General features: G+C 39.9%; 3 protein-coding genes across 3 annotated transcripts in view; 1 reads left to right on the forward strand and 2 right to left on the reverse strand.

Moving 5' to 3' along the window:
* LOC307132382 (heme-binding protein 1-like) overlaps window positions 1-6,113 on the reverse strand; it is a 7,435-nt gene extending 1,322 nt beyond the window's left edge. The window contains exons 1-3 of the mRNA XM_079826645.1: window positions 5,865-6,113; window positions 4,789-4,927; window positions 689-869 (exon numbers count right to left, since the gene is read on the reverse strand). Of these exons, the coding sequence (XP_079682771.1) occupies window positions 689-869; window positions 4,789-4,927; window positions 5,865-5,942 (398 nt within the window). The 5' untranslated portion in view covers window positions 5,943-6,113. The remainder of the gene's footprint in view (window positions 1-688; window positions 870-4,788; window positions 4,928-5,864) is intronic.
* Window positions 1-17,673, forward strand: part of LOC307132212 (nuclear factor 7, brain-like) — a 222,040-nt gene that overhangs the window by 158,534 nt on the left and 45,833 nt on the right. The gene's annotated exons all lie outside the window — the stretch shown is intronic.
* On the reverse strand, window positions 9,617-12,862 carry fmc1 (formation of mitochondrial complex V assembly factor 1 homolog). Its single transcript, XM_079826679.1, has 2 exons — window positions 12,734-12,862; window positions 9,617-9,918 (listed from the first exon to the last, which is right to left on the reverse strand). Exons 1-2 carry the CDS (start codon window positions 12,848-12,850, stop codon window positions 9,715-9,717), a joined length of 321 nt encoding a protein of 106 aa, XP_079682805.1. The 5' UTR covers window positions 12,851-12,862; the 3' UTR covers window positions 9,617-9,714.

Here is a 17,673-nt window from a genome sequence, read left to right on the forward strand (position 1 = left end):
TATTAAAGTGCAATATTCGAATGATCGGAGGCAACATGCTGGAGACGGGTTTATTGAGGATGACATATCGATTTAAGTATTATTTAATTGTAATATTCGAACAATCTGAGTCAACACGCTGGAGACGGGTTTATTGAGATGCCGTGTCGATGAGGCAGTTGCAGGGGGAGTCTAATCACGTGCAGTTCACCTTTATTCCACAAGGTGGCAATGTCATAGTTACCTCAGACTGAAAACAAAACAATAATAATTATAATTTGCAAAACTTGAAATCAGCAAGTACTGAACACAGTCACATATTACTGTCACTTGATGATGGATCTGGTGAAGGAAGCTGTCAGTGATCAAAATATTTATTTTCAAGACGTTCAAGAGTATGTTTGAGATGGTGAATATGATCCAGATGCAGAATGTACTGGGAAATGAGCTCTGATGAGGACAGTGGTGATGGGATAAAACATCTGCTCAAACCGAACCCTTACAAGATCCAAAAGGTAATGAAATATGTTTAATTTTATTCTTCTGTAATTGTTGCTCTAATATCAGGAGTTTTATATATTATCGCGGCAGGTATAGATCTATCCGTGTTAGATATAGATCCGGGTCGCTAAAGACCCCAGTATGTAAGAATGTTTGGCGAAACAGTCACGCATTCAAGGGTTAAACCCCGGCGGGTGAGAGTACGCACAGGACATATACGGTTATCCCGGGCCGGTCCTCGATCCGGATGGAAGTGTCCGTCGGGGTGGGCGGGCTGGTCTGGAAGCTTGATGGGATACGCAGAGCGGCGACCAGACGCCGATTCAACGTGCCGTCGTCACGCGGGAAGACAGTGAAGATGACGGGGACGGGCGTGTTCATGACCTCACCTGCGCAACACAGAGATAAAGACACGTTAGATATGAACAATTCGGCTCTGTACGTTTGAATAAATCAGGAGCCATCTTGGAAAACAGTCTCGACAAGTCGAGCCACGGTTGAATAATTCGCCATCTCTTTAGTGTGTATCCTTTGGAAGCACCAGTCTCAGTTGCGTTCAGTTTTTTATTTTTATTTATTTTCTCTGTTGCGTTCAGTGGTTTCTTCCGGAAACAACGGACCATATGAGATTCCAAGTCACAGTTCATCACTTAGCACAGCGTTCGTGGCTCGACTTGTCGAGATGGCTCCTGTCTGTATACACGTAATGTACTGTCTTTATAAAGTATCTTCTTATTAAACTGTTTGTATGCTTAACAAAGTTCTCAATGCTTCGGTTTGCATGTAGGGACCCTCATTATGCTCCCGTGTTAGTGTGAGGCTATTTTGAGCCTTGTTAGTGGTATTAACTAGCGATTTAATTTTACTTATTCTATGCCCCATATACTAGCGTTATTAGCTAATCTGTTTTTAGAGATAAAACTCTTTACATTCGATTTTCATGAAAACGCATCCCAGAGAACGATCTACTCGGTAACCGGTAATGTGTTAATTACGCCTAGGTTCATTTTTCACCGGAGTTGTCCTTTAAGTGATATTCTAATTTTCTGAGATACTGAATTTGGGATTTTCCTTAGTTGTCAGTTATAATCATCAAAATTAAAATAAATAAACATTTGAAATATATCTGTCTGTGTGTAATGAATGAATATAATATACAAGTTTCACTTTTTGAATGGAATTGGTGAAATAAATCAACTTTTTGATGATATTCTAATTATATGACCAGCACCTGTATGAGTGCCTGAGTCACACCTCATCAGCTTTTTTGTCTTCAGGAGCCGCTTGGTTGGTAAGCGTGTGTAAAGGCAAGCTCAGACTACGTGACTTTTGGCTGGATTTGCATCTGCGAGTAAACCCCCGGATCTCGTTGCACCATGGCGATTCATGTGTGAGCTTGCCTTAAGAAGAATCGGAGCCCGTTCGGCTCTCGAGGGACTGGGAGGCTCTCATGGCGATGCATTCGCGGGAGGAAGCTCTGTTCTCGCTTGATTCTCTAAGAGCGACGGGAATCAAGCGTTTCGGCTCTTGAGGGACTGAATGCACTCATTGTGGAGCTCCACCTCTCTTGAGGGATGAGAGTCGAGCGTCTCGCCTCACGGTTTGGGTCCCGCTGCAGGGAGGGACTGATCGTGAGGATTGTAGATGGAGCACGGGGAGGAACCTGACGGGAGTTTTCCCCTTTTGGACTTCTCCTGCTAGCTCTCCTGCTCTCATGTCGGTTCAGAGCGTCTCAGGTAATGAGGCGAGGCTGTAACCGAGGTTATGCTGTGTATAGGCCTGTCCCGCAGAGACGGGGAGAAAGGTCTCGCCCTAGTGCCTTTGCACACTGGCTTTAGGGATTAGTGCCACTCTATTTGCAATATAAGTCACATAGGATGCACCCTTGGGGTTGAAACTGAGCGCTACGGAAGTTTTTTCTGCTACGAAATCTCACAAGTCTGACGTTTTTTTTCTTGCGAAGCCAGGAAGCCGCTCTGAATGCGCTGAACTCCCCTCTTGTGGGATGGCAAGTGTTTGCTCATCATGGTTCAGGCCCTGTGTTTGCTGAACGGCTTCGATCGTGGGGTTGCAGGTGGGTAGAGAAGAGGCAGATATGATCAAATGAGTCCGCCTCCTCTGTTTACCCCCTTATATGTGGTGGCGGGTCAGGCCAGTTGGACCCTGCATCCCATGACATCCGGCCATTCAAAGGTTGCTGTAGTTGCCTTGGAAAAATCTTTGATGCTCCGATCTCACACTTTGGCCTCTTTGGTCTGCCAGTGAGGTGTTGTAGAGCCGGGATCTCAGTCAGCTCTGAAACTCTTTACACTCCCTTTCTGTCCCGTGGTAGCTACAGCAACTGTCCTTTGGATGAGGCGTTAAACCGAGGTCCTGACTCGCTGTGGTCATTAAAAATCCCAGGATGTCCTTCGATAAAGAGTAGGGTTGTAACCCCTGCATCCTGGCCAAATTTGCCCATTGGCCCCTGTCCATCATGCCCTCCAAATCATCCCCATATCCTGATTGGCTTCATAACTCTGTCTCCTCTCCACCATCAGCTGGTGTGTGTTGGGCGTTCTGGCACAAAATGGCTGCCGTCGCATCATCATCAGGTGGTGCTACACATTGGTGTGTTTGAAGACATTCCCCTCTTCTATGTAAAAGCGCTTTGAGTGCCTAGAAAAGCGCTATATAAATTTAACAGATTATTAATTATTATTATTATAACTGTCGCCAAATTGTAGGACCAGGGATAGAGCAAGTTAACAGAAAACCCCTCTCTCTGCTGTGTTTCTTTGCACTTCTCTGAGCAGTGCTTGATTATGGAAAGCGGTGCACTCTGCTCTTTGAGTTAAGGCATTGGAGGGCGATCCCTTCACCTGCCGCTCCAAGGTTTGGACTGGCGTATCTCAGAGAGTCTGTGAGCCTAGGTAGATTGCCTTGGCAAGCTCTGATCCCCTAAAAGTACCTTTTTCCAGGGTTAGAGCTGATGAAGAGTTAGGATGGTAGAGTGCGAGAGCATCCCATTTTCATATTCTCCCCTATGAAAGGGTCTAAAGTAGAATTGTACACTCCCCTGTGGATGGGTTGCTTGGCAGATGAGAGTTGTCATGGGCAGAACGCTCTTATTTAACACCCTCTCCAAATATGAATAGGAGTTTTAAGGAGGGCTAAACGCTCGACTGGTACCTTCCTAGGGTTGATGCAGGGTAATAGAAATGATGGTGCGCAGTCCGCAAGCATCCCTCTACTCTGTTTACCTCCCTCCCCAACTATTTGTTGGGGTTTGAAGTAGGGCTACATGCTTCCCCTTGGATGGGGCCTGTTTTAGTATGATCTGTGTTCACAAGTGCTGACAGCAGAGGTAGATCACTCTTATTTAACTGGCTATAGCGGGTCAGAGAGTGCCTTTACTCAAGCCAAGGTAGAGTAGAGTTATAGGTGGGCCACATAAGCGTCCCTTTCTCTTCTTTGCCTCCCTTCCCAATTATTTATTGGAGTTGTAAGTAGGGCCTAAGCTTCCTTGGGCAACAGAGCATGGCTAATGAGAGTTATTTTGGGCAAATATGCCCCTGTCTGAAGGATGTAGCTGGGGCAGAGATGGACTGCATCAAAGAGAAATGAGCAACTGGTGTAGTGCCCACACTGGCTTTAGGGAGTAGTGCCACTACTTCTGCACATAGGATGCACCCTTGGGATTGAAACTGAACACTACGGAACTTGTTTCTGCCATGAAATCATGAGATTGTTGTGCTGTTTTATCTCACAATTCTGACTTTTTTTCTTGCAATAATATTTTAATTATATATTTGAGATGTACACCAATCAGGCATAACATTATGACCATTCCTAATATTGTGTTTGTCCCTGTCAAAACAGCCCTGACCGGTCTCTGATGGACTCCTCTAGACCCCTGAAGGTGTGCTGTGGTATCTGGCACCAAGATGTTTGCAGCAGATCCTGTAAGTTGCGAGGTGGGGCCTCCATGGATCGGACTTGTTTGTTCGGCACATCCCACAGATGCTCGATTGGATTGAGATCTGGGGAATTTGGAGGCCAAGTCAAACTCGCTCAAATCCTTACGCTTGCCCGATTTTTCCTGCTTCTAACACATCAACTCTGAGGACAAAATGTTCACTTGCTGCCTAATATATCCCACCCACTAACAGAGATCATCAGTGTTATTCACCTGTCATAATGTTATGCCTGATCGGTGATATGCTCACAGTGTAAGAATTGTTTTTATTCCGTTGCGGAAACAAGCTCCCACAGAACGCTGATGCGCCATTGGCTGTGTGTCTGTTTGCAGGGCTCTGATTGGCTCACCTGTTTTGTTGCCGCCACTCATGTAGGTGAGGAGCCTCCGCTGCAGCTCACCTGACACCTGATCGAAGCTCCGCCCCTCCAGACTCAAGCACACGTACTTACACGCGTCGTAGCGGCGCACCTCGTAACTCACCCCATCCTGAACGACAGACAGCAAGAGAGAAAGAGAGAGAGCGGTGAGTCAGTCTTCATGTGTTCAGCCTTCAGCCACACACACACGTGAGTCACACAGCCCATAATATGGAAGCCCATAGCAACAGTGATACGCCATCCCATAATAATCACAGTGTGTGAGCTGTAATTATGGTCTGTCTAGGTGTCAGTTGGACTGTGTAATTAATGCTGCTTTGCTAATATTAGCTGGTGTGTTTAATTATTCATATTTGACCGCGTGTAGCGCGTCTCACACACAGCCCCGTGTGTGTGTGTGTATTGTGTGTCAGCTGTAATTAAGAGTGTTTTAACGACGCAGATCTCATGCCTGTGTGACATTTCAGCTTAATCTCTGAGGTTAGTCCTGACGTGACATGAGCTCACGCGTGTAAATGATCAGGTGTCACTGCAAACATGACATTATATCTTTAAATGAAGCGTCAACGTCAAGATTTTCATGAAAAATCTCCATTCAGACTGAATACATGCATTAAATATGTAAATTAGCTCAAAGTCATGGAATGTTAAATTGTCATGAACATCCAGACAATCCAATAATAATAGCATGATATACTTACAGCAGTACTTTATCATTTCAATAAGTTATTATTAATAACGTGACAGTCGAGTTAAATTGTCATGAATATAAAATCACAACGAAAAACAATCAACGCTCCTACAACAGGCTGAATATCTGTTGGTAAAATATACCATCTCACTTCTTTCTTCTGATGTTGGGATGTAATAAGAGCTGGAACATGGTCTCAGTTTATAAGATGAGCTTCTATTTATCCACAATACAAACACAAGCAGATGTTTAGTGTGTAAGGCTGCAGAACGTGATCTGAGGACCATTCAGACTCAACTATTTATGCATGACTGTTATTATAGTGTGTGTGTGTGTGAGTGTGTGTGTGCGTTACCTTGCTCTCGCTGCTCAGGAGTTTATACTCGCTCTCTTCAGTGGCTCCGAACAGCCAGTTTCTGATCATGCCGAACATGCTGAATGCAGCGGCTTCATCAGGTGTGTGTCGTCTCTCTCTCTGTCTCTCTCTCCCTCTCTGTCTCTCTCTCTCTCATGTGAGGGCTGTGCGTCTCCTCCTTCTTCTCCTCCTCTGCTTTCAGCTGGAAACAGTGCAGATTATTATTACTGTTATACGGTGAGGAGCGCAGTGACTCAGTCACACGAGGCGAGACAGAGGACGGAGAGATTAACGCCCGAAGACAAAACGCCACATTCAATCAATCAAACTACACACTGACAGAGAGAGAGAGAGAGAGAGAGAGAGAGAGAGAGAGAGAGACAGAGAGAGAGAGACAGACAAAACAGGGTCATTCAGTGTCACTGATGCTCTGTTGTGTAGAGGAGGCTCAGAATGAGATCTGGAGCACACTCTCAGGGGTGTAAACATGACTGTAGAAAGATGGCAGCATCATTATTGTATTCTCACTCAGAGATTGGTGGATCTATTAGTGAAATCTGTTGACTTTATCAATCTGTGTGTCATTATATGCCAACGGTGAGCGCTCAAACATGGGGAATAAGCACTTCTGCTGTTTCTTTGACTCAAGTTTGCTCGCCTGTAACTCCAGAAGTATTAAAGATATCGGAATATCCTTCTAGATGCTGGTTCTTAATTAACTTTTCTGTTGGTATGTTAATTTGTAAGTAAAAAGCCCTATGTGATTCATTTCCAGAGATATGGAGATCTGAATGTGGCTCCATGAGTAAATTGTTGAATTTTACCCATTTTCATTGGTTGAAAACCGAATGTGGCTCACTTTGCACACATATGATTGTGTTTAAAGAGGAATGTCTGAAGAACCAATCATGTTGAAACTAGAAATGCAAACACACTTTCCTTTGAGGCATTAAACCTCGTCTCGGGTTATAAATATAACCCTGGTGCCCTTTCAAGGGAGCGAGAGGCTGTCATCATGACACAATGGGGAACGCCCCCAGCGCGACCGGCGCCTGAAGCATGCCAATCTGAATCATGAGGAGTGATGATGTCACTGGCCCGCTGGCATGCTCTATAAAAAGGCCGTCTGTACAGCTTCAGAGTGTCCGGTGTAAGACGCGGTAGGCATGCCTGGCGTCCCGTTCCCGCTCAAGGAACGGTAACACTTACTAAGATAATGTGCCACCATTTCAGTGGATTTACGGCACTCAGAAGCATGTTCTATGTGTTTTGAGAGAAGATGACATGATTTGTTCTTCAGACATTGCCCTTTCAACATAATTAGCATCAGCTGGTGCAAGGAGACACACATTTGGTTTTCAACCATTGAACATGGGCGATATTCAACAATTTACTCATGGAGCCGCATTGAGATGCCCATACCTCAGGAAATGAACCATATAGGGCCTTAAAAATGACCATACCAAACCAGATGTTTGTGGAGAACCAGAGTGTTCAATTATATTGAAATATATTTAATACTTCTTGAGTTACAGGAATGAGAACTTTGGGAAAAAACAGCTTTTGCCTCATTTTCGAATTTTCTCCAATGGCATATAATGCAGCAAAGATGGCTAAAGTCAACAGATCTCATGTGCTTTTCCAGCGAGAATCATGGGTAATGTAGTTTCTCTCCAGGAATGTCACTGTTAAACATGATTCTTTGCTTTATCAGAAGCACAAACCGTCCATTAATAACCTCGCAGCTCACAGTACGACTGACTTTAAACGTTAAAAATCAGTTTTCCTGTGGAGAAAATCAATGAGTTTGAGGATGTGCACTCTTTTCACCAGTCAGAATCTCTTTATTTCTTCAATTATCAGCTGATGTTCCAGTTTATTCATGGAAATTTAATCGAGTGCAGTGCATTGTGGGAAACAGTGAGTAACACTAACTCAAATCCATTATTAGGCACAATAAACTCTCAACAATACGTTCCTTATTGGCATTGATGGCTCCATTAAGAACCTTTAACAACCTTTGGCTCTCAGAATGTTAGTTCGGGGTTCCCAAACATGTATTTGTAACATTTGTTTTTTGCTTAGCCAGGGAAGTTTTCCTTACGGAAATAGTAGGGCTGGGCCAAAAAAAAAAATTAAATGTTTTTGAAATGTGGTCGATTCAATATCGATCCACGAATCAATTGTGTTGCCAAAAAAATTGAGTTTCCAATGAGGCAGTGCTACTGTACTTTGAACCCACAGTTAGTCCAGTGTTAAAGGTCTAAAACCTAAGGTTAGTTCACACAAAAATTACAATTCTGCCAACATTTATTAATGTATTAATTTCTTTCTTCTGTTGAACACAAAAGCAGATATGTTGAAGAATATGGGTAATCAAACATTTGATGGGCCCTATTGAAATATATATATAATTCAAAATTCTTTCTTTCGGCTGTTCCCTTTAGGGGTCGCCACAGCGACTCATCTGCCTCCATCTAGCCCTATCCCCTGCAAAAATATAGCTCTGTTTTAATGTGCCTAAAATAAAAAGTGTCTAATATACAAACTTGTGGCTCTTAATTTCTTTTTATTAATTAACCATTTGTAAACTTATGTTCACTGTTGATTTGTATAAATAATTGTATTAAATCTATATTCATTGAATCTAAATCGAATCAGAGCATCTGAATGGATACCCATCCCTAGGAAATATGATTATGTTTCTTAGGTTTGCAGAACGTTCCCCTAGCCGTCCTGTTACATTCCCTTAATATTCTGTTAATCTCTTTCATTATCTAATTATTTTATGTTCTCCGCGTGACATATGATGGATGTCAATAATCAGCACTAAACCATGTCTTGATACATCAATAGAAATAATCTGAGCACATAAACCATCATATGGAGGATTAAATAAGACTTTCCATTAATAATCCATTAATATGTAAGGTTTCGTAACTTGTATTCCACAGTAACAGATTTTACTTTAAGCGCCAAATAACAATACAGGGTTTTTAAACATTAAAAATGTATAACAATTTGTAACTAAATACTGGATAACATTACATTAATTTTTAACCTTTGAATTATCGGGACATGTTTCTCTAAACTTCTGTTAACTTCATGTTCTCTTTACTCTCATATATATACTAATTATAAGAAATTACACCGCATTCCAAATTCTTATGATATCTTTATCTGATTTTCATAATTAGTCAATGCAAATGACAGTCAGTATAATTATCAACCATTAGAGTATAATTCCATCTTTACTGAACAAACTCCCAATGATAACAGTATTTATATCAAAAATAAAAGCTGAAAATGCACTGTGCCACATTATCAAGCACTGCAGTTTATAGGTCGTAAAGAACTGAAAACAGCCATTTGCGGCATTAGGTGGTCATGTTTACTGAAATCAAAATCATCGCAACAGGGCGAGTTCCCTCTTAACATACGACCCCTTCTTTAATATCACCTTCACAGTTCTTGCATGCATTGAGCTGGAGTTTCTGGAGAGTTTGTGTGCAGGATGTGAGGATAGCGTCCCAGAGCTGCTGTTTTGATGTGAACTGCCTTGAAACGTTAGTTATAATATAGTCATAATCTTATGTAACACTTTATATACACCAAACAAACATACTAAAGCTTAAAAATGCATGTCTCTCTAAGATATCGCAATGGTGAGAATGTTCTTTACTGTAAGAGAGAACTGACCACTGAAGGTTCTTCTGTGGCATGAGAGTGTGTTCTTCAATAACAGACACTGATTATAAAGTCAGTCTTGTTTATTAGAGGATGATAGAACTCAGAGGAGAGATGAACACACACACACACACACACACACACACACACACAGGTCGGGTCTTCACGTCTCCCAGCCCTTGCCGCCGGGTTGCGTCGGGAGCCGGAGCCCCACGAGTCCTGCGGCCTGGTCGGTCCGCACCTCTCCGCGGGCGTGATAGCGCTGGTGCAGGTGCAGGTGCAGACGCGTGGAGCTCAGCAGACAGCCGTACATCTGCGCCGCGTGCAGCGCCTCCATCTGAGCACGACACAACTGAGCCCCGGTCACCTGAAACACACAGATCACATTCTGAGGCCGTCACACACTCATGTGGAAAAACACTTCATGTGCGGACGCTCATGTTTCACTGCTCATTAACACTGACCGCATGCGTCCACTCAACTAACACACACACACACACACACACAGTAAAATCCTCAGTGTTAAATCAACACTGCTCAGAGCACACACTCTACAGAGAGTTAAAGTTAATGAGATGATTAAGAGATGAATTGAGTGATGATTGGGCATTAGTGATGAACACCTGATGATAATGAGCAGAATCACTGAAGGAAAGAGAAACACAACTATAGCTGACTTCAGCCACAGCCTGAGATGAAACAACAGAAGCTCTTATTGAGAATGAATTGAGTGATAATTGAGCATTAGTGATGAACACCTGATGATAATGAGCAGAATCACTGAAGGAAAGAGAAACACAACTATAGCTGACTTCAGCCACAGCCTGAGACTAAACAACAGAAGCTCTTATTGAGAATGAACACAGGTTTAGATGTTGATGATATATTGATAATGTGGTCATCATTATGGAGATCAGTGTTTCCTTTAGTTGGGCAGTTTGACCCACGGCTTTTAATGTGCGTTTGTGGTTTGTTACAGTATTAATAAAACACGTAATCTGTTGCAAGGAAAGCCAGAAAGATGATCAGATAATTTAGTTTCCAGCATCTTAAAGTAGAATAATTCACTAATCTTATCACTGACCAGAAGTGGTTATATGTTATTAATCACCAACAATAGTTTTGTTACAGGCATTCTGAATTTAGATTTTTTTATTATTATGGGGAAAAAAATCTTCAGACACACACAGACATCAAGACTCAGCATATGAATCTATGGTGACATACTTCATGCCACAATGCATTCTGGGAGCCACCATAGTATAAAACATAAAGCATAAAGCATGTCACCATAGATTCATATGCTGATTCTTGATGTCTCTGCGTGTCTTAAAATGTCCAGGACTGTATTTAAAAATCTATATTCAGAATGTCTGATTGATAGATGATAGAGAAAAACAGTGAACTACCACTTTTGGTCAGAGATGAGATCAATCATTTTACCTTATGATGACAAAAGCTATATCAAATTGTGTGTTTTGGTAAACATTGTTACAAAAACCAAAAACGCACATTAAAAGCCGAGAGTCAAACTTCCCAACTAAAGGAAACACTGATCTCCATAATCACATTATCAATACATCATCAACATCTAAACCTGTGTTCATTCTCAATAAGAGCTTCTGTTATTTCATCTCAGGCTGTGGCTGAAGTCAGCTGCAGTTGTGTTTCTCTTTCCTTCAGTGATTCTGCTCATTATCATCAGGTGTTCATCACTAATGCTCAATTATCACTCAATTCATTCTCAATAAGAGCTTCTGTTATTTAATCTCAGGCTGTGGCTGAAGTCAGCTGCAGTTGTGTTTCTCTTTCCTTCAGTGATTCTGCTCATTATCATCAGGTGTTCATCACTAATGCTCAATTATCACTCAATTCATTCTCAATAAGAGCTTCTGTTATTTCATCTCAGGCTGTGGCTGAAGTCAGCTGTAGTTGTGTTTCTCTTTCCTTCAGGGATTCTGCTCATTATCATCAGGTGTTCATCACTAATGCTCAATTATCACTCAATTCATTCTCAATAAGAGCTTCTGTTATTTAATCTCAGGCTGTGGCTGAAGTCAGCTGTAGTTGTGTTTCTCTTTCCTTCAGGGATTCTGAGCAATGTTGATTTAACACTGGGGATTTTACTGTGGACACACACACTGTGTTTACATATTATGCGTTTATTATACTAATCTAATAATATATGTTCCATGAATGTTTATTCATGGAACATATTATTGTAATAAACTTATAATAACATAATATACAAATTATTAAATTAATAATATACTATACTTCATTTGTAATGGTTTTATTTTTCATAATTAAAATATAAATATATTATTAATTATAATTTTTGTGTTAAAATATTTTTAAAAAGTGAAAATATTTACATTATATTAGTATAATATATAACACTAAAATTATAATACTTTTATCATTATCAATAACAATTTGATATTATAATATTTTGAAAATACTTAAAACATTTACTAAACAATATAGTAATTATATTTTAATATTAAAATATTTACATTAATATATTATACATATGATTATTTATTTATAATTTATAATTCATATTAGAATAATAAATAATCCTTAATAATACTTAATTATGAATTATTTTGAACATATTTAAAACATTTACTAAAAATGTTATATTAATATACTTAATATCATATTTATAATTTATAACAAATGTATTATTCATAAATATATTCTGAATTATATTTTGATATATTAAAATATTTATTTATAATTATTTACTTATTTTATTTTTATAAATAAAACAGAAATATGTCATTGTAATTGTATATATATTAAAATATTTGTACAATATTAATTATAGTAATATTATATATTGATATAAATAAATATTACATAAATATAATATAATTAGAAACTTGTCAGGCTCAAATTCATGATCAATAAAGCGCTCAATAAAGATCTGATGGATATATGGATATACATGTATAGTTGTTATGATGACACGAGTCTCTTCAGTGACACACACACACACACACACACACACACTCTCTCTCTCTCTCTCTCTCTCTCTCTCTCTCTCTCTCTCTCTCTCTCTCTCTCTCTCTCTCTCTCTCTCTCTCTCTCTCTCTCTCTCTCTCTCTCTCTCTCACACACACACACACACACACACACACACACACACACACACACACACACACACACGCTGTTACCTGGTTCCTCCTGAACTGCTCCAGCACATATTTATAAATGAGAGTGTGTTTGTAGTCGGAACCCTTCGCGATCCGGATCTCCTTCAGGATCCCGCGACACACACCGAGCGCCGCCATCTTGACAGACAGAACGAGTCGAACACGCGCATGCGCGCGGACACAGCCAGACAGACACGACCAATCAAACCCACAGATCGTCGAGTGTGTGTGAGAACAGCGATGAATCTGTAGGAATACATTATATATGTCTAGGTGAAGCAAAATGCGATTATTATACACTCTTTCAAAAGCTGTGTGTGTGTCTTGAGTTTTGATAGGTGTATAGCACAATCTAATAACTAGGCTATATATTTAAAACACAACGAATATGTTTTATTAGCCTAATAACAGTGATGGGAAGGAAACTTTCAAAATGTATTTCGTTACAGAATACATGCCCAAAAATGTCATTTGTAACGTATTCCGTTATGTTACTCAATTTGAGTAACGTATTCTGAATACTTGGATTACTTCCATTAGGGTTGTGCCGATACTGACCGACATCACAATGGAGTGCCTCCCCACGTCGCGAGTCTTGCGCAAGCGACACACACTAATCCTAGTCTATTCTATAGTTAACCAGCACTGCAGGGATTGCGCTGTAAATTAAAGTGAGAATATAACTAATGCAGATATACTATTTGAAATATTGTAGTCTATGCCAGAGACGTGGCAGTCTGTGAAAATACTGTGTCAGGCAGGCTACACACAAATAACCTACTGATCTTGACATTGTTAGCCTCTTGTCTTACACTGTGAATTTAACTTAAAATATTTAATATTTAATTTGGTTATTATTAGTATACAAGCATATTGTAGTGTCTGATATCGTGCTCATTGTCACAACTCTTGCTCCTGCGCTGAAGCGGCAGTTTAATATAAACCCAGACTTCAGCGAACGTCAAATAACTCTTGTCTGGTTATTACTTTTAAAGACAATTTGCCTTAGCCATAATGTCAAATCAAATGAAAGAGTGATTCTGATAACACACATAGAACACAGAAGAACAACAAATCAAGAACAAGAAAACGGGAACAACACTCAGACCGAAACTCAGGATTTACATTTCACTTATAATTGGCAGCACAATTAACTTTTTGTTGTGCAAAGCATAGGCTCTAAAATAAATTATGTTATTGAAATATTGTAAGGTGGTTGTATGAACTACACGAAAGAATCAAAATTGATCAGCGCCGTAATGGATTGTGAAAAGTGCGTGTAACCTATTGGAAAGCCAGTAATTAGTTGGGTGAGTAAAATAACGAAATTATAGTTTTTAAGTAGAAAATAATATTTATGTAAAGAGATACAGTAAAATAAAAATTACTTAAAAGTACACAACTCTTTTTAAGTGGAAGAAAGCTACGTTTTCCCCTTTCACGTGCAAACTATTGGAAAGCCCGGATGAGTCATTAGTTGGGTTAGTAAAATAACGAAATTATAATTTTTAAGTTGAAAATAATATTTATCTAAAGAGATACAGTAAAATAAAAATTGCTTAAAAGTGCACAACTCTGTGGAAGAAAACTACGTTTTCCCCTCACGTGCAAACTATTGGAAAGCCCGTATGAGTCATTAGTTGGGTTAGTAAAATAACGAAATTATCATTTTTAAATACAGTAAAATAAAAATTGAAGTGGAAGAAAGCTACGTTTCCCCCCTATAGGGCGGATGAGTAGTTGGGTTTTTAAAATAGCCTAACGAAATTATAGTTTTAAATAGAAAATAATATTTATGTAAAGAGATATAGTAAAATATAGAAACTCTTTTAAGTTCTTCAAGCCTTCTTGGGTATTTTCATAATAATAAAGAAAAAAACAGCTCTTGCCTGACGCAGATGGGAGTTTTACTTACTCAAACATGTTCTGAGGGCAGAAAGGAAAATGATTGGTTTACAGATTCAACCAATGAAATTGAAGCAGAGGCGGGATCAAGAGGTTTGTACGTGTGGAGGGAATCCCCCAGACTGAGCCCTTATCGCCGATCTGGAGAGAATGCATTCATAACAAGGTAAGTGTATTTACTTTCAATTTTGTTAAAATTCAACATCCTCCAACGTTTACTAAGATAATTAGCGAACATTAGAAATGCACAGAGCTAATAATCATCGTCTAAATGTCCTATCACATGCATTTTAATTTGACTGCTTCATCGCTGGACCACATCAAAGCTGCTTATGGTGTCACTGGTAACACTTAATAAGGTATAAATTAGTTAACTAAGTATGTCAACATGTCCATCTTGATGAGTATTCTAGCAGACATAGTCTGTATGCCTTAAGTAAACTTTATACAGTCGAGAAAGACGACGCATATCCATGCTTTAGGTCTTAAAGGGGCAGTAGCCTTTACTGCTGTCTGTTTAATGTCAAACAACAAAAGACAAGGACATCACTCACTGCTCTTGATTGAATAGCTTTTGTAAGTTTAATAGGATTAATCTTTCATTTATACAGTCAAATATGCTATGTTATTTTACATTTAATCAATTTCTGTACCTGAAAACTAATGTTAGATGTAGGCCTACCTGAAAAACCTGGAAAGCATAGTTTATTTTATTAGTATCTTTGCTCAATAGTATTTATTTGTGCTGCTGCTTGTATTTAAATTATTTGTTCTTATTATTTTCTTTATTTTTATTTGACAGTAGTTATTTTTTTCCCTGAACATAGGAAATACTGAACCATACCGAAACCGTGAACCTAAAACCGTGATACAAACCGAACCGTGAGCAAACTGTACTGTTACACCCCTAGCGTAACGTATGCGAGGGGGGGCCACAAAATGGAGAACATTTTCAAAGGGTGCCATGTCTGAAAAAAGGTTGGGAAACACTGGTCTAAATGTCCTATCACATGCATTTTAATTTGACTGCTTCATCGCTCGACCACATCAAAGCTGCTTAAGGTGTCACTTGTAACACTTAATAAGGTATACATTAGTTAACATTAGTTAACTACATTTGTTAACATGAACTAATAATGAACTGCACTTATAAAGCATTCATTTATCTTTGTTAATTTTAATTTCAACATTTACTAATGCATTATTAAAATCTTACTACCATTAATGCACTGTGAACTAACATGAACAAACCATGAACAGCTGGATATTATGAACTAACGTTAACAAAGATGAACTAATGCTGAACAGAGATGTTGTTCACGGTTAGTTCATGTTAACTAATGCAAAGTGTTACCGTGTCACTGCAGTAAAAAATGCTTTTCCAAAACTGCTCGCTGTCTGTGGAGCTGATATATGCAAAAATTCAGATGATATCAAGGCAGAAGTACTCAATAGGTTTGTATCACTGTGTTATTAATAGTGTTTAACGCGCTGCCCTCAATAGGTTCGTACGCTTTGTTATTATTAGTGTTTAACGCGCTGCCCTCAATAGGTTCGTATCGCTTTGTTATTATTAGTGTGTAAAGCGCTGCCCTCAGGGCAGAAGCACTCAATAGGTTCATATCGCTGTGTTATTATTAGTGTTTAACGCGCTGCCCTCAATAGGTTCGTATCGCTGTGTTATTATTAGTGTTTAACGCGCTGCCCTCAATAGGTTCGTATCGCTTTGTTATTATTAGTGTTTAACGCGCTGCCCTCAATAGGTTCGTATCGCTGTGTTATTATTAGTGTTTAACGCGCTGCCCTCAATAGGTTCGTATCGCTGTGTTATTATTAGTGTTTAACGCGCTGCCCTCAATAGGTTCGTATCACTGTGTTATTATTAGTGTTTAACGCGCTGCCCTCAGGGCAGAAGCACTCAATAGGTTCGTATCACTGTGTTATTATTAGTGTTTAACGCGCTGCCCTCAGGGCGGAAGCACTCAATAGGTTCGTATCGCTGTGTTATTATTAGTGTTTAACGCGCTGCCCTCAGGGCAGAAGCACTCAATAGGTTCGTATCCCTGTGTTATTATTAGTGTTTAACGCGCTGCCCTCAGGGCGGAAGCACTCAATAGGTTCGTATCCCTGTGTTATTATTAGTGTTTAACGCGCTGCCCTCAGGGCAGAAGCACTCAATAGGTTCGTATCGCTGTGTTATTATTAGTGTTTAACGCGCTGCCCTCAGGGCGGAAGCACTCAATAGGTTCGTATCACTGTGTTATTATTAGTGTTTAACGCACTGCAGAGTCCTGCACGGGTCCGATTTTGAAAACCCGCACCTGCCCGTACCCGCAGTGGTTAAACCCGCATCCGACCCGTTGTCCGACAACAGCACTAATTAAAATCCGCATCCGACCCGACCCGCTTAAAATAGAACCGACACCCGACCCGCACCCGCAATAAAATCAGTTTAGCATATCACATTATTGACACACTTACAAAAATGTTTATTGCCAGCATACAGAAGTTATTACACGACCATTAACACAAGGACAACTTCTGCCGGGAGCTTAACGTGGCTTAATGTACTTATTAGGAGACCAAACTCAGTAAACATAATACTAATAACGTATACTATGTGCAAAAAATCAGATGAGCCCAGAATATGAACGCAACGCGTATAATTACACGTTAAACGTTTTCCTACCATAGAAAACCATTATAAAAAACACTTAACGTGGCTTAAGGCCTACTAAGACAGTGTTATTAAGAGACCAAACTCAGGAAACATAACACAAATACTGTTCGATAGAACTGCTTGTGCTTGGTTTTGTTACCACAGTTATCTGCGTGCTTCCTCAGCGATGAAGTTCCACATTTGCGGCTCTCTTTTCTTCAACTCCTCATGATCCATCTTGACGGCTGCAGTGCAGGCAGAGCGCGCGCGCGGTTGTGATTTTTCTGTGAGGGCACGCGCGCGCCGCGCGGCCACAGATGAAATGATATGGATTTGAAATTATTTTATCAACTTGGAATACAGGCAAGGCATATTTTTTTTAGGAACACATCTACAA

Source organism: Gobio gobio (assembly GCF_949357685.1).
Source record: "Gobio gobio genome assembly, chromosome: 1".
Classification (NCBI taxonomy): Eukaryota; Metazoa; Chordata; class Actinopteri; order Cypriniformes; family Gobionidae; genus Gobio; species Gobio gobio.

What these genes read in the sequence shown, in the direction of transcription:
- fmc1 (XM_079826679.1), bottom strand. Translation starts at nt 12,850, where the DNA reads ATGGCGGCGCTCGGTGTGTGTCGCGGGATCCTGAAGGAGATCCGGATC. An exon ending in AGCAGTTCAGGAGGAACCAG is followed by an intron (nt 9,919 to 12,733) that starts GTAACAGCGTGT and finishes TGTGTGTTTCAG; the next exon opens with GTGACCGGGGCTCAGTTGTG.